This window comes from Mytilus californianus, unplaced genomic scaffold, assembly GCF_021869535.1.
Source record: "Mytilus californianus isolate M0D057914Y unplaced genomic scaffold, xbMytCali1.0.p SCAF_19, whole genome shotgun sequence".
NCBI lineage: Eukaryota > Metazoa > Mollusca > Bivalvia > Mytilida > Mytilidae > Mytilus > Mytilus californianus.
Window position 1 is genome coordinate 6,121,905 of NW_026262667.1, and position 27,095 is coordinate 6,148,999.

General features: G+C 32.2%; 1 protein-coding gene across 3 annotated transcripts in view; it reads left to right on the forward strand.

Moving 5' to 3' along the window:
• Nucleotides 1-27,095, forward strand: part of LOC127727156 (probable ATP-dependent RNA helicase DDX53) — a 68,684-nt gene that overhangs the window by 32,535 nt on the left and 9,054 nt on the right. For all 3 annotated transcript variants that reach the window (XM_052234603.1, XM_052234605.1, XM_052234604.1), the window contains 7 exons: nucleotides 5,177-5,232; nucleotides 8,470-8,523; nucleotides 13,802-13,866; nucleotides 18,108-18,218; nucleotides 23,893-24,034; nucleotides 26,357-26,457; nucleotides 26,814-26,901. In XM_052234603.1, the coding sequence (XP_052090563.1) occupies nucleotides 5,177-5,232; nucleotides 8,470-8,523; nucleotides 13,802-13,866; nucleotides 18,108-18,218; nucleotides 23,893-24,034; nucleotides 26,357-26,457; nucleotides 26,814-26,901 (617 nt within the window). The remainder of the gene's footprint in view (nucleotides 1-5,176; nucleotides 5,233-8,469; nucleotides 8,524-13,801; nucleotides 13,867-18,107; nucleotides 18,219-23,892; nucleotides 24,035-26,356; nucleotides 26,458-26,813; nucleotides 26,902-27,095) is intronic.

The window sequence follows — 27,095 nt, forward strand, 5'->3', positions numbered from 1 at the left end:
TTGGGGGATAGATATAGTGTAAACATAGTGTGTGTTAAAAATCAGGGTTTTAATAAATAAAGTTTTTGAGAACTATTTCAAATTTGCACATAATGTTTGGAAATGCATAAAATCAAGAATTATAAATGATTTGATGACATTCCAAAATTCATAATATGCACTGTTTTCTTGAAAAGGAAGACAACTGCAGAATGAATATAATTTTCCATCATTATTTCCATTGTGAAAACATTGTGCGCAGCCAAGAAACAACAAAATAATTAAAGAGAAGCTTTATTGTAACTTTTGACATAATCTCTCCAAATATAAAGTTGTTTCTAGGGTACACATATACTTTTCCATTCAAAAAATACTTAAACATGTTAAAAGCTGATCTAAAACAAGGAAATCAAGAAATTTTACATAATTTACAAATTTTGAAATGGTTTGTTGCCAAGGTAACTCGCTATATGTGAAATTTGTTTTTATTAGTTGAATACTGACTTTAAATAAAGCTAATACTAACAATGAACACTGCACTTTACTGTATCTTGATATCTATATCTTTAACAGGAAGCTTAATACCAAAATTTTTTGCACCTGTCCCAAGTCAAGAGCCTCTGGCCTTTGTTAGTCTTGTATGTTTTTTAATTTTAGTTCATAAGTATGTTTTGGAGTTTGGTGTGACATCCATTTTCATTGAACTAGTACACATTTTGTTTAGGGGCCAGATGAGGCCGCCTCTGGGTGTGGGATTTTCTCCCTGTGTTGAAGACCCATTGGTGGAAGTTTTCTGCTCTTTGGTCAGCTTGTCATCTCTTTAACACATTCCCCATTTCCATTCTCAGTTTTACTTGTATCTTAGTGTAGTTGGGTCAAATTTAGGAAAATGTATGATAACTTTAAAATTTGCACTAATATCGGGGCTAAATAAGGGCTTTATTGCCCTACTTTTTTGGAGAAATGTCTTCTCAAAGAGGGACGAAAGATACCAGAGGGACAGTCAAACTCATAGATCGAAAACAAACTGACAACGCCATGGCCAAAAATAAAAAGACAATCAGACAAATAATAGTACAGATGACACAACATAGAAAACTAAAGACTAAGCAACACGAACCCCACCAAAAACTAGGGATGATCTCAGGTGCTCCGGTAGGGTAAGCAGATCTTGCTCCACATGTGGCACCCGTCGTGTTGCTTATGTTATTACAAAACCGGTAAATAGTCTAATACGGTAGGTCACATTCGTGAAAAGGGAAGGATTTCAACAAAATTAATATATAGGTTTAATAAGTTATTTCAAGGTGATTGAAGGTGCAAATAAAAACAAAGAAATGGTGTAATCTTATTTTATTAAAAATCACTAATTTCAATAAACATTTTTTGATGGTAGGATTTTTTAAAAAAAAAGATATATATGTATAATATGCTTTTCAATTTTTTTTTCTCAATGTCATTGATGGGGTAAAAAGTTAGTTTTTATCAGAAGAAAAATCACAAATTTTGAGAAACATCTTGATATGATTTCTATGAAGGTAAATTTAATATGTTTCTCTGTCAAAAATTATTAGTTGCCCATGATTTACGAAAAGCAAGCCAAAATGCTTAGTGCTTGGATAACAACAAAACTTTATTTATGGAGAACACTTCCAGATCCTGAATGTATTGCTGGTGTCAAAATTTACGAAAAATGACAATAGATAAAAAGGAATTGCTTTGTATGCAACAGTTTCTGTGCCTCACAGAAAAATGTGCAAACTGGGCCCATGGTGACATGTTAGTTTTCTAGTTATCTCCCTTTATTTGAAAAAAGAAACTTAATGATTTACCTTTATTTAACAAAAAGTAATTAAAATGATAAAGAGTTATTTGTTATGTGACACTTGATACTGTAAATTCAGAAATTATTGCGATGTTTTTATTATTGCGAAAAATGCGAATGGGTTATAATCCCAATAATTTAAACTCGCATTTTGAAATTTTTTATATGAATTAAACAGAATTTTCTCAATATCGCTAAAATTAAAATCGCATTTTAGTCTAAAATGACAAAATCGCAATAATAAATGCACGCAATAATTTCTGAATTTACAGTAATTATGTCCCTGTAGTAAAAATACAAACTGAAATGTGATAATTATGTCCCTTTATATAAAAAAATACAAACTCAAACGTGATAATTGTGTCCCTTTATATAAAAAACAAAACAAATCTAAAATGTGATAATCATGTTTCTTTATATAACAAAATAAAATAAAAATTAAAAAAAACAACTAAAACTTGATAATTATGTCCCTTAAAAGTAAATGATTTTTGTGCTAGTTTGGCCATCTGACTTTGATTAGATTATTTATGAAAAAGCAGCAAGCTTAAATCTGTGTGATACTGAAATCTTAATGTTATCCTTATTAATATGATTAAGAAGAGTTTATAAGGGGTTTAAAAATGAAAATTACCCAAAATTATTATTAAATTTATCAAGGATTATTGACTATTTAGCATAATATTTTTATAAAAAGCTTTCGGACTATCCATCTTTATCCAGAATTTTTTCTTGACAATTATGTTCCTTTAAAAAAATACCTAAAAGATTATTGTAATTTGACATGACAGTTGATAATATGGCCTTTATTAAAAGAAAAATAACAACTCAAATTTTAAATGTGCTAGTTTGGTACTCTGACATTGATTTTGTAGTTTGTGAAAAACTAGCTAGCTAAATCTGTGTGATATTGAAATCTTATTTTTATCCTGATTAATAAGATTAAGGAGATTTAAGGAGGGGTCTAAAAGACAATTACCAAAAGTTATTGTGAAATTTATCAAGGATTACTGACTTTTATCATAATATTTTTATAAAAAGCCTTTGGATTACTCAGTTTAATCTTCTTTTTTGTACTCACACACTTTACAGAATACAACCTCCCTATTGACAGATAATTAATTTTTGATGCCACATATAGATGACCTGTTATAATCTGTCTTGTCCAGGCTTAACACACATATAGATGACAGGTCTGAGGGAAATTTAAATCTTTCCTTTGAAAGTAGTGACTTAATGCTACTTGTGTTTTAGTTTCTCTGTACTGGTATCACTTAACATTTCTTGTGATCTTGGCACAATTTGATTTTATTTATTCAGATTTGATAGGTAAAAAATTCTAAATCACTATGAACATTTGAAAAAGTGATTATATAAAGTTTCTTTTTAAGTGGGATTCTTATTTCCTATTGTGTAATCCATATGACATTGTCTTTCTATACAGCTTTTCAGGCATAACAGCTATGTGAACAGCAAAAAAGTTTGTAATATGTATAACAAAGTCGTTTTTAGAATAAGAAAATAATTCATTTTTTAAGGAATGACTGTAATATTTTTTCTGTCTATTCGAAATAACAAAAAATGTGGTTGACACTAACAAATAAATAACCCGCTACACAGGTTATTCAGTGTGCACCACATTTTTGATGTTATTTCTTAAAATATTACAGTCGTTCCTTATAATTTAATTCTAAATTCCGTTTTTTAAGAGTAAATCATGAAAAAAACGTTGATGACATCACGGTCACATGACAAAATTATGTCTATGAGCTGATAGACAAAAATATTTCAGCCAATCAGAAGACGTGTTATATCCAAAATTAAATTATGTAAATACAATTTTAAGATTGTTTCTAAGGTTCAAATGTTTGAAAGTTCACAAATCATCACACGGACACGTAAATCGTATAGTGAAATTGAGAATGGAAATGGGGAATATGTCAAAGAGACAACAACCCGACCAAAGAGCAGACAACAGCCGAAGGCCACCAATGGGTCTTCAACACAGTGAGAAAATCCCGCACCCGGAGGTGGTCCTCAGCTGGCCCCTAAATAAAAGTGTGTACTAGTTCAGTGAAAATGGACGTCACACTAAACTCAAAAACATATAAATGAACTAATATTAAAAACATACAAGACTAACAGAGGCCAGAGGCTCCTGACTTGGGACAGGCGCAAAATGTGGCGGGGTTAAACATGTTTTGTGATATTTTTGGTCCTGACTTTATGAATTCTGATGGTAAAGGAACTCCTGCCTACCCACGAGGGGGGAGACCTGATTGAATCTTCTCTGTCTCTCTCTTTCTTAGTATTTATAGTGTATATCTGTGTTCCTGGTATTGTACAGGGTTATTAAACGTCCACAGATACATGTATTAGGTTATATTTTAGATTCCATGTTTTGTATAAGGTTATTATTTGCCTGAAGGATACATGTATTAGTTACACTGGAGTAATATACACTTAAGTTTGTCAATGGTCACTTCTGTAATTGTATTATACACTTTACGAGATGAATTGTCCAAAGGTTTTTATTACTATTGTCAAACAAATTGTAACACCACCTGTATAGTCTGCTAATGCATTACACATTTGTCGTTATGTAATTAAGGTAGATCATAAGTATATACTTTTTGAAATAGAATTTTCTTATACTTTGCCAAAAGGAAGATTTTACTATGCTTTTTTCAAAAATATAATAAAAAGTATGGGTCACCGTGCTATTTTCCAAGCTATGAGTCGTTGAAAATTGCCTAAATTTGGTTAGATTGTTCATGAAAAAACACATTTGTGTGCATAAACAAAATTCTATGAGATAGAATTTTGAAATAAATTGTAAGAAGATAGGTTTTATAATATGTTTTAAGAAAATAAAAAGAAAAAATGGTGTCACCGAACTTGTTTTCTTGCCACATGTAAAAATAAAAAATTTCCCTATCAGTCCAGTATATATTTTTTACTTAAAGAGTTATCTCCCCTTAAATGGCTTATTTGAAAGAAATGATTCTAAAAAAACACAAAATTTGATATTTGTTTAAATATTTTGAATAATACAATAAATCACCAAGTTTTCTTCATATAAATAACAATCTAACCATTAAATTGCAAATCTGTCTCCAAATTTGCAGATTTGGCAAATAACTAGACCATTTGTGTACTGAGATTGTACAATCCAAGATGGCGGTATACCATGAATCTACCTTAAATAATGTTCTAACCCGCATTGTGTTACATTATGGTGACAATTCTAAACTATGTAAAAAGAAACTACAGAAAGATATGAATGATTTCTAGATGGCATTGAATTACTTTGATATGATTTTAAAGAGATTTATTTTATGTAAACTTGTAATGATTTCCATTTTTTTGCAGCTGCCATCCTGGACACCATATATAACCAGAAGTTTACAAAACCTTCACCAATTCAGGTGAGTTAGTCTGTAATGAGAGAAATAGTTACTGTTGACAGAGATCCTTATAATAGTCACAGTATTTCTTATAAACATGTTAAATATATACATATGCTTAAATGATTTATTGTTCTGTTTAGGTCCTTTTGGGATTGATGTTTGTCTCTCCAGCTTTAAGTCAAGAATGTAACTGATAAAATATTTGTTCTTTGAAAACAAAATGATATCTTTATATTGCATAAAATGGTAAAATGTATAAAAGTTTCATATTATCTGTTAACTGTTTATTTTAAGTCTGTTGTAAAATAGTTTCTATTTTTTGTCTTCCTCAACAAAATCCAAAAGCGAGACTAGTTTCTGATTAGGTCTGTTTAAAGGGAACTACTAATGGAAGGTCAAGGATATTTGGTATGCAGTGGTATTAGCATTGGCACATCTCATTTCCATAGAGATATTTGTCACCACCATCTCAGTCATGGTTTGTTGACTTTGAAACTTTTGCATTGTGACATGTTGAAGTTTTTGTGTAGGTTAGTTTAAATACACCACTTGGCCCGAGAACACAGTTATTTCGTAGTGCATTTCTTTTAGACAATAAATTCAAATTAAAAAAATCGCACCTGCTCTATCTCAAAAAGATTTTTACAGTGTAGTGTACTACTATTGGGACAAATAATATCAAAATTATAGAAAAGTCTACAAGCTCTAACTCAAAATATTGACAATTCTATGTTAAGGGGGTCAAAATTCAGCTTGACAGCTTCAGACATACTAGTGTTTGAACTTTTTGAACTGGACCAAATCACTACTTAACCTAAAGATTCAGCACCCAAATTTTTTTAACATGTAATTTCATCCCTTTACTTAATATTTCATGCATAAAATATAAAGAAATAAATTTGTAAAGTGTATGAAAAAAAATTTGCAAGTTATACACTGTCCACACTAGGGACTATATTTGTAGACAACGAAAATCTAAGGACGATAACTGTGTCCTCGGACCTAATTGTATAGAAAGACTTGACCGATTCTAATAAAACTTTGCATGACCTAAGCTTAGAGAATTATAAGATAGTTGGCCAAGTTTCATTGCCATAGAATATATATCATAGAAACTATTGTTTTTTAATATTGAAATTTGGATGTTTAATTTTGACGTTTAAATCAAATAATTTCAACTATCAAGATTTGGGCTTTAAAAATTTAATTATTGCAAAAATTTGCTTTTTAAATGCTCTTAGATAAAATATATTAGGTATTAAAAGCAACTGAACACTCATTTGATTTATCAGATTTATTACAATTATTTAAAAGTCAAATTTATATGAGCCTGTGCCTGAAAATTGAGATTTTCGAATTAAGGGGAGCCTTACATAAACATGCATTTTTTCCAACCAATTTGAAGATTTTGAAGTTTTTTTACCATAAATTATTCTTCCATATATATTAAATGTACTTTAAATTGAAAGAAAAGTTACAAAAAGCATACCACATGAGTATAAAATGGTCTTAGGTCATGCAAGACTGAACATTATTTAGAGTCAATTTAGGCCGTAGCACATATTTACATATAAAAATGCATACAGAAGCTATAAGAAATGGAAATTTGTTACTTTTTACTCATTTCTATGTTAAGATGTCATGATACAAGAAGTCTAATTGCAAAAGAACTCTTGCATTCAACTTTTTTTGCAGACAGTATGGTCTGATGCACAGTTTTTTCACTTTTCAATGGAAAACTTGCATGTAGTTTTAGTCTTAACTGGCATATATTTGAACCACATGCTATCCTACAGAAGAAAATAAAGGTAGTATATGAAATGCATAAGGTGCACAGATCATTCATTGTCAAGAGCCCTTTTTTACAGATTTAGTGAAATATACATGAAGGACTACAAATTTTATGTACAAAGCTCTTCACATTTCACATACATCATAAAAGCCGTTCGACCAGTTCCTAATTACAACACATTTTGCACATTTTTTTCTGTGATAATCTACTTTTCTCTACATTCAGAGTTCACAAATGGTTAATAGAATTTGAATTAATCATAGAAACACAAATATCAAAGAATAAAAAGCTGTCAGATAGAAAGTCAGCATGCCTCTTGGGCATATAAATGGAAACTGCTATAAAATGCTTATTTTACCCATATAATGCCAAAATGGGACATTTTAACCGAATTTCTTTCAAATAAGATTTAAATCCTTTACTTTTATTGAGTATGACAAATTGAAACCAGCAAACCATTCAGGGAAGTTGCCAAAGTACAGAATCTACATTTCTTGAATTCATCTCTTAGGCCTGAGAACACAGTTATTTCGTAGTGCATTTGTTTTAGACAATAAATTCAAATTAAAAAAATCGCACATGCTCTATCTCAAAAAGATTTTTACAGTGTAGTATACTACTATTGGGACAAATAATATCAAAATTATAGAAATGTCTACCAGCTCTAACTCAAAATATTGACAATTCTATGTTAAGGGGGTCAAAATTCAGCTTGACAGCTTCAGACATACTAGTGTTTGAACTTTTTGAACTGGACCAAATCACTACTTAACCTAAAGATTCAGCACCCAAATTTTTTTAACATGTAATTTCATCCCTTTACTTAATATTTCATGCATAAAATATAAAGAAATAAATTTGTAAAGTGTATGAAAAAAAATTTGCAATTTATACACTGTCCACACTAGGACTATATTTGTAGACAACGAAAATCTAAGGACGATAACTGTGTCCTCGGACCACTTATGATAAATCAATGGTATTTGGTATGCACTTGTATTAAGCATTGGCTTTTCACATTTTCTTGTGTTCAATTGGCCTTGCACCTTCAGTCATGGCTCATTTACTTTGCATGTTTTGGATAGTTTACATTTTGAAATATTGTTATTTTACTATTGCATTATACTATCAAAATTATATAAAGGTGAGACATATCTCTGTGTCAACAGTTTATTATTCCTATTTTCAAGTGTTATAAAGAAGGCAATTATGTGAATGTGATTTTTTGGGTTGGAAATATGTGTTTAAAAAAATTGTAGGTTTTTCATGTCATTTTCTCTATAATTTATATGGTTTTATATAAAAAAGGCACAAATTTGTATCAATGACTTGTAAAGAACAAAAAAAAAAAAAAAACTGCAACTACATGTAGCAAAATTAAGACACGTTGCTTATGTTTTTTTTCTAGAATTTCTTAAATTTCAATTCTCAACAATAAATGTGAGTTGATTTATATATTTTAGGCACAAGCATGGCCAGTATTGTTACAAGGTTTAGATCTTATAGGTATAGCACAGGTATGTACTATGAATTAATATTAAGGGCTCTGCATAACAGCATAAGACAAAATACTAGAACTTAGACAAAATGAGTAACTCCTATAGCTGAATCATGACGACACTACATTACAGTATAAAAGATCATTTAATATTTATCAGATGGCAGGCTGTATGTCAACCAGATGGGACAGAATTCTGCATTAATAGCCTAAATAAACATTTGATATGTGTAAATGACTTGCAGAAAGTATTAAAAAAACATGTGACTCATCTACCACCAACTTTTCACATGTAAATCGACAAATGCAAAAATTAAGTAGTTTTCAATGAAACCAATAGTAATTACAATTGTGTATAGTTCTTATATCAATCATAAAATGCAGGGCTCACGCTACCAGGCAACTAGGGCGAAGATGTCGCTTTCCCGTCCGTCACTTCGCTTTGCCCGACCCTCAAAAGCAAAAACTTGTCGCCCTGTGGTTAACGATACTCACTTTCAGTCGCTTTCGTCATCGGCAATATTCAATTTTTACCAAGTCAATGAAACAGCAATTTTTCAGTAAAAAGTAAAGAAATTCAAAGACATAAACGATTTATTTTCTTCAGAAAAGAGGTTAAAGCATTGATTTTAAAGTTGGTTGCATGTTATTTCATAAAAACTATTTTTTATCACTTCCGGTACTTGTTCAGTTGTTAGAGAGCGTACATCAAATCATTCTAATTTTGGCAAAATAAGTTCGTTACTTCATTACAACCTGATGAAATTTGCCTGAAGTAAATTTGTTATCCATGTATTGCATTAAAAAGGTCATATTCCTTTCCAAATAGCGTGTCAAACATCGTTTATTTTTGTAAATTTTTCTTCTTCGTCTGCCATTGAAATATTTGCACTAAACTACTGATCGGAACCGGACCAGCTATGACTGAAATCTGGATTCTTACTATAATGACTGCTGAAGAATGAATGGCACAGCTGACAGAGGAATATTGATCCCAAAAGGAAAAAATTACGCATTCCACGCGCATTATTAACATACTTTTGGTTAGATCTACTTGATTAATGTATATATTTCCATGTATATGAATTGTTTCAATTTATTAATTAAAATTGCTCAACTCTGGGACTACTATACTATGTCCAAGCTTAACTGTGTTAAATTTATATATCTTTTAAATGAGACTTTTAACCACTGAATTTCACAAACATAACAGAGTATATTTTAAATTGAAATAACAACTTTCTTTTCCTTTTTGATATAAAAAAAATCTTTTTTATTATTGCTAGATATTAAACTGTTTTTTTTTTTCTGACAAGAGGACTAATATGATTGTGCAACTAGATATGATAAAATTAAACAACTTTGAATTTGAACTGTTACTTTTATTGTACTCCCAGGTACAAATTGAGCAATATAAAAAAATAAGATACATATGGCCCTTTGTATTATAGTAAAACCAAACATTGTAGCGCCGCGAGTGAACGAGCACTTCTCTCTCAAATCTCACCACTTCTCCCTCTCAGTTTCAAAAAGAGAAGTCACTTCTCCCTATGATTCTGAAGTAGTGTGAGCCCTGAAAATGTATTAGTATCTTAAGTTTGTGGAAGTCACTGAATAAAATTCAGCACAAAAAATTTTGTTTCCCTGCAGTTGAGTCATTTTTATACGACCGCAAAAACATTTTTGTGGTCGTATATTGGTATGACGTTGGCGTCGTCGTCGTCGTCGTCGTCCGGCGTCGTCGTCGTCCGGCGTCGTCCGAAGACACATTGGTTTTCGCACTCTAACTTTAGTTTAAGTGAATGGATCTTTATGAAATTTTACCACAAGGTTCAATACCACAAAAGGAAGGTTGGGATTGATTTTGGGGGTTATGGTAATAACAGTAAAGGAATTAGGGGCCAAAAAGGGGCCAAAAATAAGCATTTTTGTAACTTCCAGACATAACTTGTGTGTTAGTGTATGGATCTCTCTGACATTGTACCACAAGGTTCCATATCACTAAAGGAATGCTGGGATTGATTTTGGGGGTAATTGCCTCCAAATTTTAGGAATTAGGGGCCAAAAAAGGGGCAAAAAACAAGCATTTTTCTAGTTTCATGACAATAACTTGTGTGTAAGTGTATGGATCTTTCTGAAATTGTACTACAAGGTTCCATATCACAAAGGGAAAGCTGGGTTTGAGTTTGGGGGTAATTGCCCTAAACGTTTAGGAATTTGGGGCCAAAAAGGGGCCAAAAAACACATTTTTTTCTAGTTTCCAGACAATAACTTGTGTTCAAGTGTATGGATCTCTCTGAAATTGTACTGCAAGGTACCATACCACAAAGGGAAGGCTGGGATTGAGTTTGGGGGTGATGAATCATAATGGGGGTTCAAAAAATTTTGGGGGGGGATTTATTTTTTTTTCCTTTTTTTTCTTTTTTTCCTTTTTTGTTTCTTTTAAAATTTTCCATTTTAAGTTGGTTATTTCTGATTTATATTTAAAATCAAATAATAATGATATGGTAGGAGATACACACCAAACAGGATGTGTAAATTATTATATAATAAGTATTGTGCAATAGCAAGAAATTTTCAATTGCACAGTATTGCACAATAGCAAGAAATCTTCAATTGCACAGTATTGCGCAATAGCAAGAAATCTTCAATTGCACAGTATTGCGCAATAGCAAGAAATATCCAATAGCACAATATTGCGCAATAGCAAGAAATTGTCAATTGTACAGTATTGCGCAATAGCAAGAAATAATCAATTGCACAGTATTGTGCAAAAGAAGATACTTCGTATAAATTGCTTATTTCTTGATCAATTTCAATGGGGTTTTATTCTTGAATTCTTGGGGTTCTTTAATATGCTGAATCTAACCGTGTATTAAGTTTTTTGATTTTGGGCCCCGTTTTTAAATTGGTCCACATTGAGGTCCAAAGGGTCCAAAATTTAACTTTGTTTGATTTCATCAAAAATTGAATTATTGGGGTTCTTTGATATGCCGAATCTAACCGTGTATTTAGATTCTTAATTTTTGGTTCTGTTTTCAAATTGGTCTACATAAAGGTCCAAAGGGTCCAAAATTAAACTTAGTTTGATTTCAACAAAAATTGAATATATGGGGTTCTTTGATATGCTGAATCTAACCATGTATATAGATTTTTGATTATGGGCCCAGTTTTCAAGTTGGTCCAAATGGGGGTCCAAAATTAAACTTTGTTTGATTTCAACAAAAATTGAATATATGGGGTTCTTTGATATGCTGAATCTAACCATGTATTTAGATTTTTGATTATGGGCCCAGTTTTCAAGTTGGTCCAAATCGGGGTCCAAAATTAAACTTTGTTTGATTTCAACAAAAATTGAATATATGAGGTTCTTTGATATGCTGAATCTAACCATGTATTTAGATTTTTGATTGTTGGGCCCCGTTATCAACTTTGTCCACATTGAGATCAAAAGGGTCCAAAATTAAAGTTTGTTTGATTTCATCAAAAATTGAATATATGGGGTTCTTTGATATGCTGAAACTTACCATGTATTTAGATTTTTGATTATGGGCCCAGTTTTCAAGTTGGTCCAAATCGGGGTCCAAAATTAAACTTTGTTTGATTTCAACAAAAATTGAATATATGGGGTTCTTTGATATGCTGAATCTAACCATGTATTTAGATTTTTGATTATGGGCCCAGTTTTCAAGTTGGTCCAAATCGGGGTCCAAAATTAAACTTTGTTTGATTTCAACAAAAATTGAATATATGGGGTTCTGTAATATGCTGAATCTAACCGTGTATTAAGTTTTTGGATTTTGGGCCCCGTTTTTAAATTGGTCCACATTGAAGTCCAAAGGGTCCAAAATTTAACTTTGTTTGATTTCATCAAAAATTGAATTATTGGGGTTCTTTGATATGCCGAATCTAACCTTGTATTTAGATTCTTAATTTTTGGTTCCGTTTTCAAATTGGTCTACATAAAGGTCCAAAGGGTCCAAAATTAAACTTAGTTTGATTTTAACAAAAATTGAATTTTTAGGGTTCTTTGATATGCTGAATCTAAACATGTATTTAGATTTTTGATTATGGGCCCAGTTTTCAAGTTGGTCCAAATCGGGGTCCAAAATTAAACTTTGTTTGATTTCAACAAAAATTGAATATATGGGGTTCTTTGATATGCTGAATCTAACCATGTATTTAGATTTTTGATTTTTGGGCCCTGTTATCATTTTTGTTCACATTGAGATCAAAAGGGTCCAAAATTAAACTTTGTTTGATTTCATCAAAAATTGAATTATTGGGGTTCTTTGATATGCTGAATCTAACCATGTATTTAGATTTTTGATTATGGGCCCAGTTTTCAAGTTGGTCCAAATCGGGGTCCAAAATTAAACTTTGTTTGATTTCAACAAAAATTGAATATATGGGGTTCTGTAATATGCTGAATCTAACCGTGTATTAAGTTTTTGGATTTTGGGCCCCGTTTTTAAATTGGTCCACATTGAAGTCCAAAGGGTCCAAAATTTAACTTTGTTTGATTTCATCAAAAATTGAATTATTGGGGTTCTTTGATATGCCGAATCTAACCGTGTATTTAGATTCTTAATTTTTGGTTCCGTTTTCAAATTGGTCTACATAAAGGTCCAAAGGGTCCAAAATTAAACTTAGTTTGATTTTAACAAAAATTGAATTTTTAGGGTTCTTTGATATGCTGAATCTAAACATGTATTTAGATTTTTGATTATGGGCCCAGTTTTCAAGTTGGTCCAAATCGGGGTCCAAAATTAAACTTTGTTTGATTTCAACAAAAATTGAATATATGGGGTTCTTTGATATGCTGAATCTAACCATGTATTTAGATTTTTGATTTTTGGGCCCTGTTATCATTTTTGTCCACATTGAGATCAAAAGGGTCCAAAATTAAACTTTGTTTGATTTCATCAAAAATTGAATTCTTGGGGTTCTTTGATATGCTGAATCTAACCATGTATTTAGATTTTGGATATTGGACCATAATAGGTGAATGTCCAATTTAAAATTTTTAAGTTCTTAGACCACATTCATTCTGTGTCAGAAACCTATGCTGTGTCAAATATTTAATCACAATCCAAATTCAGAGCTGTATCAAGCTTGAATGTTGTGTCCACACTTGCCCCAACTGTTCAGGGTTCGACCTCTGCGGTCGTATCAAGCTGCGCCCTGCGGAGCATTTCATCATTCTTATGATTCAAGTAAAACATTTCAACAGATATAATAGCTGATCATGATGTAATATCTACCCGTGTATCTAAATTTGATCTTCTTTTCTGCAGACAGGAACAGGGAAGACATTAGCTTTTCTTCTACCAGCTTTTATACATATAGATAACCAACCTATGTAAGTATAACATACAGACAATGTCAAGAATATTTAATAATTATTACAATCATCCCGGAACACACAAAACGATTAACATATTCACAACATTTTTTATTGAAACAATAAGGGCAGACAGGCGTTTTAGTTTTTATGCCTCCACCATAGGCGGGGGCATTAAGTATTACCCTTGTCCCTCCGTATCAATTTTCCTTTCTGCACTCTAGCTTAAGTTTTCCACATCCAAATGTTATGAAACTTAATATACACAATGCTAAAAACAAAATCTAGCAGACAGAGTTTGAATTTGGGCAGTCAGTCACTTACCGTTCTAGAGTTATGCCCCTGTATAACTTGGAAATTTGCAAATTTTATCGTTTCCATACTCTAACAAGTTTGTCTCATCCAAATTTTATGAAATTCATACACAATGCTAAGAACCACAACACTCAGACACAGTTTAAATTTGGGTTGTATGTCATTTACTGTTTTAGAGTTATGCCCCTTTTTAACTTGGAAAATTGCAAAGCTTGAGCTTGGGAATTCGTGTCCTCAGACACATTCTTCTTTTATTTAGTAAGGATGAATAGGAACATTTTTTTTACCCCCTTTCTGACACCTACTGGTACTTCCTGTTTGTTGATTTTTTAAAATTTTCAATATGTTAATGAATATAAAATTTTCTTCACACATTGTTCCAGTACTACTTTACAGAATGAATTGATCGTGAGACAGCAGCTTGACATTGATGAGTTGTAACTTGTGAGTGTAGATTTGTCAGACACCTATTTCCATTTATAGTTTAACACTTAAGAACATTACATTAGAACTTTAATTTTGAATGGTTTTTATGGTCTCTCAGCATGGAATGGGGCATGGTGTCCTATGCACCCATTTTAGTAGGGTGTCCAGTCAATGAATTTGATCGATTTGGGTTAACGGAATAACACACGGCTGTATTTGATATCATTGGAAAGAGGAGAACAAGCCTCATCCAAATATTGATGTCGTCGTTGTCTACAGTGGTCACGATTTTCTTAAAATTAGGACAAAGGTCAAAGCTAAAATTTCAAGGAAAATGAGAGTCATGTTTAGATAGCTGGTCGCCCTACATAAATGCGTTTACAGCAGAATAAATTCGAATAATTCAAAGGATTATAACTGTAGTTTCTATATTTAGGACTAATTAAATATTTATGTTGCCAAATATGGTTCGAGATTTACATTTGTACTTATAAGGTGCACATTTACAATTTTCATTCAGCTGTTAAATAACTGACCTTGACCTATTAAAATTTCCAAAATCGAAATTTTTACATAAGATTCGATACAAGCGATCTCTGGAGATGTTTTTTTTAGATATTAACATTTATAAGTTGCCCTCCAAAAATGTTGTTTCCGTCGTTTGATAGAAGGTGTTCGTTATGATTTTCTCGGGAAATATCCAATTTTCTTTTGGTGAGTGTGGAGCACATACAATTGTACTTAGTTCCAAAACTGGTGTAATATTAACGCAGGTCTGAGTATATCTTTCCTGTATAGAAATAAGAAAGACTGCAAACGGTGAAAAAGGGGGAGGGTTTCTGTTAAAGTATATATGAAAACAAAATGACACCTAGAAACAGGTTAATCACTCCATCTTACACAATTATATGCCTTATTGAGCATAAATTGGCCTACAATTGACATGAAGTTACAGATTATCTGCAAAAAGAGAGTTGTAAACAACATCAATCTAATTAAAGTATAGATCTCTGATTTCGTTATCCCCATATGAGCTTATATATACGAGCACGCGAGTTAATATAGATCAGAATTTTAATCAGATTGAATTAAACAGTGAAAAATTGCCGAAGCTAGCAGTAGCTATTACGTTTCATTGTCTACTGGTAAGTTGAAAGCCCAGCGACCAGGTTTAGGTTAGAGAGCTAATTTCAGTTGTTCTTTTTTAAATCGCATTCGAAGCAAGTCGCAGAATGCGAGGCATACAGAATACAATCTGATGGTGGCGGCGGCAACACCGTAAACTATTTGTATATCTTTATATTTCAGAAGGTAGAGGAATTGGATGATTCACACTTTGTTTATAGATCCATTGTGTTACGAAGTTCCCGTCTGTCATATAATCATTGTCCTTGACCTCATTTTCCTTGTTTTATTGACTGCTAAAAAACTGTATAGCTTTTTTTCGTCATGTGAATGTCTCACTTTGGAGTTAGAATGTCCCTTTGGTATCCTTCGCATCTCTTTTATCATGAGTTCTAGGATAACTCTAGTTGGTTACTAATATGTGGTATCCTTGCTAGGTCTACATGTCGGTCATACATGGTTCACGTGACCTCGACCTCAAATTTATCTCAGATACTATTAGTAGTCGGTCAAATATATTTGGTGTATGGAATGGTAGCAAAGTGTACAAGTCTTTGTAGCAGAGTTCATCTGACTTTACCTCATTTACATGGAACATTGATAATGTTAATTTTATGTAATACAAAATGTAGTTGTATAATATAAACTAAGGAGATGTGGAAGTAAGCAGTTATAGGCAACCGTACGGCCTTCAACATTGAGAAAAACCATACTGTATGGTCGGCAATAAAAGGCCTAGATATAAAAAAAATTGAAACAATTCATTTGAGAAAACTAACGGCCTAATTTATAACAAAAAAAATTGACAGACATGAACCAACAACAACCACTCAAATACCGACTCGATCCTGAATTGGGACAGGCATATAAATAATGTATAATTGACATAATTCAGTCAGTTAGTAAAACATGCTGTACCAGTAGAATCCTAGTTTTTACAGTAATGATGTTTATGATCATACTTTTCTTAGACTATAAATTGATGATGTCCTTTCATCAGCTTTCAGAAAGGGGACGACCATTTGATATCGAAAGGAGGGAGGGGAGGAGGATTTTGAAAATCAATAACTTGGCCTGGTATGAACTGAAAATAAATGAATTTGCACAAGACCGGATGAAAATTAATACTCCGCAACATGAAATGCAGGATATTTGAGGATATAAATGTGTACAAAAGAGAAAATAAAATAAGCATGCGTAGCAAGCGATGAAAAATAATGGTCAATCCAGAAATTTTTATCCTGCTGCCAGCTTGGCACATATAGGTTTTAGTGGTTTGCTGGGACAAACCTATTGCCAATTCAGCTGTGAAATTATTGCAGTTCTGTCTGTTGGTGTATAATTTATAGCACGAACGGTGATACATTTTTGTTGTCGTTCACACCGAGGGGAATTTAGGTCGAAAACATCATGCAAGACCATAACATAGACTTGATGTGCCATATTCCGGGTGTGAAACGAAACTGACCGATTTGATTCTTATACTACAATTATAACAAAAATATCTATTCAATAAAAAGTTTTCAAAAAACAGACACAAAACATATTCCTTCGAAGATAATAACAATTTACAAAGTTAGCTGGCTAGTCAAAACAAATAAATAAACCACACAACAAGCAAAAATGAGAAATGTATTGAGTGACCACTGTCCTTCTTAATGACCTAATAGTGTAAGCAACAAAATGATTGATGTCACGGGCTAATCCGTGTTTAATCAATGCCAAAATGTTGACTTAATTTGTATTTTTAATTGCTAATTTCTTCAAAACTACTTTTATTTCACACATGAAATTTGGCACACACATGCACCGTGCCTTATTGCTTTAATAAAGGTAAAAAATATCGTGATGATACACGTAATAATTTTGCTTTCGATGAAAATGCGGTAAATTTCAGGTAAAATTTTAGTCTTAATAAAATGCTGAAATAATTATACTTAAATCACTTAAATACTTTCGGCTTTTGTTATATGATAAATTTAATGTATAAACTGTATTATAAGTACTATTTTAACCACGAACAAAGAGCGTAATAATTATATTTTTCGTGTTAAAGATTCCATGTACAATACGGTATCTGGCGGTACCCTGTAAAAACACAAAATTTAGAAAATCGTGACCATGGGAACTTACGACGACAATCATGATTGTAAAATATAATGATTTTCCTATAATTTGCAAAAAAAAATAGCCGTGTGTTATCCGTTAACTTGAACTCGTTAATTAGAGGACTTTTTGGACATTGGGCACCCTACTATTTTCTTTTTTGTTATTTTTGATAAATAGGGTCTCTCCAAATGTGAAGGAGAATGAAATAGATAGATCAGTTTGAGTAATAAACCCTTTGTTTAACTATTTATAAAATAAATGTCCTTTTCATTGATTTATTTCAGACCTAGGGAAGAAAGAGGAGGGCCAAATGTTTTAGTTCTGTCTCCCACCAGAGAATTAGCTCTTCAGATTGAAACAGAAGTTAAAAAGTTTGACTACAAAGGTATTAAAAGGTGAGATTATCCAAATCATTGATTTAACTTCTGTTGAATAATTGATTGAACAGTAACACTATAAAGGGTTGGAAAGATTGAGCTAATTTTTATGCCATGGTGGAGGGGCATTAAGTTTTACCCTTGTCCGTCTGTACGTCCCGAAATTGGTTTCCGTTCTCTAACTTTAGTTTGCCTAAACCAAATGTTATGAAACATATACACAATGCTTATTACCACAAAACTCAGATCAAGTAAGAATTTATGTAGCGTCACTTTTACCATTCATGAGTAATTAGATATAAGAAGATGTGGTATGAGTGCCAATGAGACAACTCTCCATCCAAGTCAAAATTTATAAAAGTAAACCATTATAGGTCAAAGTACGGTCTTCAACACGGAGCCTTGGCTCACACCGAACAGCAAGCTATAAAGGGCCCCAAAAATTACTAGTGTAAAACCAAACAGGAAAACCAACGGTCTAATCTATATAAAAAACGAGAAACGAGAAACACTTATGAACCACATCAACAAATGACAACTACTGAACATCAGATTCCTGACTTAGGACAGGTGCAAACAATTGCAGCGGGTTTAAACGTTTTAATGGTACCAAATCTTCACCCTTTTTCTGAAACAATAGTGTAACATCACATCATAGAAAGACACACTATAAAATATCAATTGAAATGGCTTAACTCAATCAAAAGACATATTAACACCAGTGAACATACATGTATACTGAACAAATAAATTTGATGTATGATACAATGTAAATACAAAATAAATAAACTAAGGGAAGAATAATTAAAATAACATGTTATACCGCTGTGAAATGTTAAACAATTTAAGAAAAACAATATGCTTGAACAAAAATATCAGCCATTTGCAATTACTTTAAACACAGGTAAATGAAAATTATTATGTCCCTTTATAACGTTTTATGCAAATGGGGGCATCATCTGTATCCGATGGACACATCCCCCATTCATTTTTTATTAAGATAAGTTTTACTTTTCTTCTTTCCCCACATATAATGGCAAGTTGTAAAATTTTTGCAGTTTTTATACGACCGCAAAAATTGAAAATTTTTTGGTCGTATATTGGTATGACGTTGACGTTGGCGTCGTCGTCGTCGTCGTCGTCCGGCGTCGTCCGAAGACACATTAGTTTTCGCACTCTAACTTTAGTTTAAGTTAATGGATCTCCATGAAATTTTACCATAAGGTTCAATACCATGAAAGGAAGGTTGGGATTGATTTTGGGGGTTATGGTACCAACAGTTAAGGAATTAGGGGCCAAAAAGGGGCCAAAAATAAGCATTTTTGTAACTTCCAGACAATAACTTGTGTGTAAGTGTATGGATCTCTGACATTGTACCACAAGGTTCCATATCACATAGGGAAGGCTGTAATTGATTTTGGGGGTAATTGCCTCAAAATTTTAAGATAAGGGGCCAAAAAAGGGGCAAAAAACAAGCATTTTTCTAGTTTCATGACAATAACTTGTGTGTAAGTGTTTGGATATTTCTTAAATTGTTCTACAAGGTTCCATATCACAAAGGGAAAGCTGGAATTGAGTTTGGGGGTAATTGCCCGAAACGTTTAGGAATTGGGGGCCAAAAAGGGGCCAAAAATAAGCATTTTTCTAGTTTCCAGACAATAACTTGTGTTCAATTGTATGGATCTCTCTGAAATTGTACTGCAAGATACCATACCACAAAGGGAAGGCTGGGATTGAGTTTGGGGGTGATGAATCATAAGGGGGTTCAAAAAATTTGGGGGGGGGGTTTCTTTTTTTTTTCTTTTTTTCCTTTTTTTTTTCTTTTAAAATTTTCCATTTTAAGTTGGTTATTTCTGATTTATATTTAAAAGCAAATAATAATGATATGGTAGGAAATACACACCAAACAGGATGTGTAAATTATTATACAATAAGTATTGTGCAATAGCAAGAAATTTTCAATTGCACAGTATTGCACAATAGCAAGAAATCTTCAATTGCACAGTATTGCGCAATAGCAAGAAATCTTCAATTGCACAGTATTGCGCAATAGCAAGAAATATCCAATAGCACAATATTGGGCAATAGCAAGAAATTGTCAATTGTACAGTATTGCGCAATAGCAAGAAATAATCAATTGCACAGTATTGTGCAAAAGAATATACTTTGTATAAATTGCTTATTTCTTGATCAATTTCAATGGGGTTTTATTCTTGAATTCTTGGGGTTCTTTAATATGCTGAATCTAACCATGTATTAAGTTTTTGGATTTTGGGCCCTGTTTTTAAATTGGTCCACATTGAGGTCCAAAGGGTCCAAAATTTAACTTTGTTTGATTTCATCAAAAATTGAATTATTGGGGTTCTGTGATATGCCGAATCTAACCGTGTATTTAGATTCTTAATTTTTGGTTCCGTTTTCAAATTGGTCTACATAAAGGTCCAAAGGGTCCAAAATTAAACTTAGTTTGATTTCAACAAAAATTGAATATATGGGGTTCTTTGATATTCTGAATCTAACCATGTATTTAGATTTTTGATTATGGGCCCAGTTTTCAAGTTGGTCCAAATCGGGGTCCAAAATTAAACTTTATTTGATTTCAACAAAAATTGAATATATGGGGTTCTTTGATATGCTGAATCTAACCATGTATTTAGATTTTTGATTATGGGCCCAGTTTTCAAGTTGGTCCAAATCGGGGTCCAAAATTTAACTTTGTTTGATTTCAACAAAAATTGAATATATGGGGTTCTTTCATATGCTGAATATAACCGTGTATTAAGTTTTTGGATTTTGGGCCCCGTTTTTAAATTGGTCCACATTGAGGTCCAAAGGGTCCAAAATTAAACTTAGTTTGATTTTAACAAAAATTGAATTTTTAGGGTTCTTTGATATGCCGAAACTAACCGTGTATTTAGATTCTTAATTTTTGGTTCCATTTTCAAATTGGTCTACATAAAGGTCCAAAGGGTCCAAAATTAAACTTAGTTTGATTTTAACAAAAATTGAATTTTTAGGGTTCTTTGATATGCTGAATCTAAACATGTGTTTAGATTTTTGATTATGGGCCCAGTTTTCAAGTTGGTCCAAATCGGGGTCCAAAATTAAACTTTATTTGATTTCAACAAAAATTGAATATATGGGGTTCTTTGATATGCTGAATCTAACCATGTATTTAGATTTTTGATTTTTGGGCCCCGTTATCAACTTTGTCCACATTGAGATCAAAAGGGTCCAAAATTAAACTTTGTTTGATTTCATCAAAAATTGAATTCTTGGGGTTCTTTGATATGCTGAATCTAACCATGTATTTAGATTTTGGATATTGGACCATAATAGGTGAATGTCCAATTTAAAATTTTTAAGTTCTTAGACCACATTCATTCTGTGTCAGAAACCTATGCTGTGTCAAATATTTAATCACAATCCAAATTCAGAGCTGTATCAAGCTTGAATGTTGTGTCCATACTTGCCCCAACTGTTCAGGGTTCGACCTCTGCGGTCGTATCAAGCTGCGCCCTGCGGAGCATTTTATTGAAAGATTATTTAAGAAAATAGAATATGAATTTATATTAATGATGCTGGCTGACTGTTATCTGAGGGTATCATCAGCCCAGTAGTCAGTGACATGATTTATTACAAAAAAAATTTGTTGATAAATAGTACTTGACAGGATGCTTTTGTTATGCCTGCAGATTTGGAGCTGATTTTTGGTACATTAGTGTATAATGATGATTTACAGGTTAAGTTGCATGTGTTCTAGTTGATTGACTTTTGACGAAATTACAGAGTTGGAAAATTTCATAAAATAGAACTGGTCCTGACTATTTTTAACTATGCCTGCAGTACTTCAGCTGATTTTTGTAACACTTCTTTATACTGTTTAGATCATGTTTGTGTTCGACTTCTCATGAAATTTAAGTTTTAATATTATTTCTGGTGTTCATCATTTGTCCTTTCAGGTTGAGTGACTTTCCCATTCAACAAATGCATAATGAATTTCTCAGTTTTGCTATAGTTGCCACACTATAAACCCATGAGCATGGTGTTGCCATTTAACATTCTGAGTTTTGCTATAGTTGCCACACTATAAACCCATGAGCATGGTGTTGCCATTTAACATCCCTGATACCTCAACTTTACTTGAATTCCTATAAACGTACATTTTAACAATTAAGCTGCAGGCAATGGTTCGTGTCATACTGACACATCTAGTTTAAGATACCAAAAAGGGTAATCTAACATAGGAAAAACCCATAACTATTCTGAAGTTTTCATAAATTTACTAATTAAATATTTTTGATTATATCAAAACTGTGTTTAAAATATTTTTATGCCCCCGCCGTAGCGGTGGGGGCATTAAGTTTTACCCTTGTCCGTCTGTACGTACGTTCATGTACGTACATCCTAAAATTGGTTTCCGTTCTCTGACTTGAGTTTGCCTCAACCAAATGTTATGAAACTAAGTCACAATGCTTATTACCACAAAACACAGATCAAGTTTGAATTTAGTGGCGTCACTGTAACCGTTCTAGAGTTATGCCCCATTATAAATGGAAAAATTGCTGAATTTTTCGTTTCCGTTCTCTAACTTGAGTTTGCCTCAACCAAATGTTATGAAACTTATACACAATGCTTATTACTACAATACACAGATCAAGTTTGAATTTTGGTGGCATCACTTCAACCGTTCTAGAGTTATGCCCCTTTATAAATGGAAAAATTGCAAAATTTTTAGTTTCCATTCTCTAACTTAAGTTTGCCTCAACCAAATGCTATGAAACTTATACACAATGCTTATTACCACAAAACACAGATCAAGTTTGAATTTTGGTGGTTTCACTTTTACTGTTCTAGAGTTATGCCCCTTTATAAATGAAAAAATTGCAAAATTTTTATTTTCTTCTAAATATCAAGTTATTTTTAAAATTGGAGTTATCATCCTTTGTCCATGATTATAGTTGAATCAACTACAATCAATGCTTTATACAATGCAATGTTTAATTTTGACTTCCACTGATAAAACGCAGATCAAGTTGAATTTGGGTAGTGTCACTTTAACCATTATTGAGTTATGCCCCTTTATAAATCGAAAGATTGCAAAATTTTTAGTTTCCATTCTGTAACTTAAGTTTGCCCCAACCAAACATTATGAAACCTATACACAATATTCATTACCACAAAACTAAGATCAAGTACAAATTTTTCGTTTCCGTTCTCTTACTTTAGTTTGTCTCAACCAAATGTTATAAAACTTATACACAACCGTTCTAGAGTTATGCGTGTTTACAAATAGAAAAATTGCTGAATTTTTAGTTTCTGTTCTCTACTTAAGTTAGCCTCAACCAAATGTTATGAGACTTACACACAATGCTTATTACCACAAAACTCAGATCAAGTTCAAATTTGGGTAGCGTCACTTTTACCGTTCTTCAGTTATGTCCCTTTATAACTATATGCTATACAAGGGGGGGCATCATCTTTGTCCACATGTGGACACTATCCACATTTATTTTTTTGTAATGTGCTGGAAATGAAAATGAAGTCCATCATCATCATGAAAATATATTTTTTCTATGGAGATTGTTAAGCTTTTATTACACATTCCTTGTAAGAAAGGATAACCTGTAACTATAAAGGAGTATTGACTTACCCTACATTGAATATTGTCTTTTAAAAAACTTTGTTTCAGTGTTTGTGTATATGGTGGTGGAAATAGACGAGAACAGATCAATGTTGTCACGAAGGGCGTAGAGATTATTGTAGCCACACCTGGTAGATTGAATGATTTAGTCATGAACAAGATAGTCAATGTCAAATCTGTCACATATTTGGTAAGTTTAAATCATATGTTAAACATTGTGATGTGTTTTATTTTGCATTGTACAATTTTAAATCACATGGTAGAAGGCCATGGGTTTTAAAGCTGTTATAACAGAAAAGATAAGATGCCAGTCACGCTGAATGTGGTCTAAAAAGAAGTGAAATCAAATCAAACCATGTAGAAATGTGTTTTAGAAGGTATTTTGTTTTATACTGTTGTTACTTTGGTCCTCATGTAAAGTCAGATATGGCTCCAAGGGACTAAATGGAAGTCCTAAGTAGTCAGATTGAACTAGATTTCAGATATCTTCAAAAAGAAAGGTGAACCAGTTGAAACCTAACCTGAATAATTCAGTCCCTCCCCGTAATCGATCTCTCCTACTTGCGAGGGCCTGAACTCCTTACACAATAAAAACTCTTCACGAATCCTGGATTTTGATGTGTGCCCTGTAGAAGAGGTGACCAATCAGCAATCAGCTCAATTTTATCGAGATAGGTAAATCCCGAGCTAATTCCAAATGATTGATTGAAGATTTTTCATTGTGAATGCATTCAGGCGTTAATGGAATAATCGTAGATCAGCAGAATGTTACGACTGAATTATTTGGGTTAGTTGAAACCAAACTTCATAAAAGTAGCCTATTTATTGACCTATGATTAAGTGTACCTTATAAAATATGAAGAATAATAATTCCAGGTCAAACATTTTCCAAGGAGATAAAGGTTTTAACCTTTTAAACTAGTAATTTCTTGTTTTACTTGCATCTTTTATATCATTAATTATCCTGCTTCAGGTGGAGCTTTTTTTATTTTTAAAAATAGATTTTGCAAAAGTGTTTTGTATAAACATTGAAAAAATGAAGAAGCCTGAAGGTGTTATAAACAGTTTTGATTGACACATTTATTAAAGTGATCAATATAAGATAAATGTTTAAATGGAGCTATCCAAATTTGTACTGTAATATTATAACCTTTAAGTACTGACTGCCTTGATGATTTTGTGATACATGTAGTGTGTTCCTCTTGGGAGCAGACCAAGGATCCGGAAATTTTTTCACACAATTTCGGTCGTTTTGAGATGATTGAAAAGTTGGTGCCCCTTTCAAATTGTTGATGTCAAACTAGATTCATAGCATCAACGAACTTGTATTGATGTTTCATCGCATTTACTAAGTAAATTTCTTACCATTTTTCTAAAAACCTTCAAGAACAGTTTAGGGAAGGCAACAGTTTAAAATTGAAATGATTTTAATGACTCAAAATGATTAATTTCTCAGACATTGCTTACATTTCTTTCGATTTGACAAAATTAAAACCGGAAGTTTTGCGATAACATTAAAGTACGAATTATTCCGGATTCATTTCCGGGATTCCTTTTGTTTATCAAATTGACAGGAAATCACCGGTTTCTTTTTATTTTATTACCTTTAAAAGTGTTTGAATATAACAGATTATAGTTGCACTCGTTTATTTTAACATGAAATCAATTTGCATTTTACGATTAAATATTTAATTTGCTGAAGACAATTTCACGCATGCGTATTACATAGTAAATAAAGCACATGTGTTACTCATGAAAAAATACTTTTTTCTACGTCAATTAAAGTAAGGTTTATTTTTAAATCAGAATTAATGATTGTCTTTGCTGAAAGTAATTAAATAATGAATACACTTGTCAGGGAATTTTAATTTCTTAAAGATATTATTCTGAGCTTGTGATCATTGTGACCAATTGTCAGGTGTGAATTAAAACCACAGGTAAAAAGTGATTAGCGATCATTAGCCAATGTTTCCCAGAGGCATTGATATAGATATAAGAAGGGCCCTCAGGATTATCAAACTACTGGAGTGACAGTTTTATTACAGGAAATTGATTATAAACAAAAACAAGTGATCACAAGTGGAAAATGGCGATTAAGTAACCCGATTTCAAACATTAGGTCAATGAAATGACCGAAATTATTTCTTTTAAAAAATAAAATTTGTCCTAAATCCCAATTACTCGTTTAGGACATATAGCTTTCATCTTAGGACATGACTGGCAAATATGACTGTTTCCGGAACCCTTGGAGCAGACGGTCATGGGTTCAATTCATAGCCAAGTCAAAGCAAGACTTTAAAAGCATTCAAGATTAAGAGCAAGCATTGATCAACTTTGAGTAAGAAGAATGTGTCAGAAGAGGGTGACAGGTTTTTGTGTTGTCAGAATTGTGATCCTCTGCTTGTTGGTGTATACTGTAGTATAATGTCTTTAATATTAATGTTAATGTTCTGAATATTTATGAATTTCTTGCCACTGAACATTCAACAATCCTCAATCAATCAATTTATAGATATTAGATGAAGCAGATAGAATGTTAGACATGGGCTTTGAACCAGAGATAAAGAAAATATTGTTAGATATCCGTCCAGATAGACAGACTGTCATGACCAGGTAAGAAAACATCTTTGCTAAAATTATTCTCAATTTGAAATTGACATTAACTAGTAAAGTCCTATTTTATACTCCTACGGTTGCCTATAATTGCTTACATCCACTTTATTAGAACTTTGGTGAATAGTTGTCTCATTGGCAATCATACCTCATATCCTTATTTTTATAATGATTTTGGCTGATATAGATTAACTCTGTTGTATGTCACTGCAAACTTGTGAACTATTAGGGTTGAAAACTTAAATAGCCAGTAGAGATATATTCTGGACCTTATGTAAAAAAAAAATTTATATTTGACATCTTCATATGCAATTGAGTATACATATGAACATTGATAAAAAGTAAATACTTTTCAGTGCTACATGGCCAGAAGGTGTACGACGTCTAGGTGGAAGCTATCTAAAGGATCCTATACAAGTATTTGTAGGAAGTCTAGATTTAGCAGTAAGTATTTTAATACAAATGAACAGCCTGTTGTGGAATCTCAATAAATACGTTATGATTGCAAAATACATTTAATCGTCGTTACCATAGTTCAATGTTAGTACTTCAGGTATTTTTCGACACAGCCTGGTTTGACATGGAATTTTAAATTAAACAGACTTACTCCAGGAAGATTTGTCATCTTTTATTGTTAT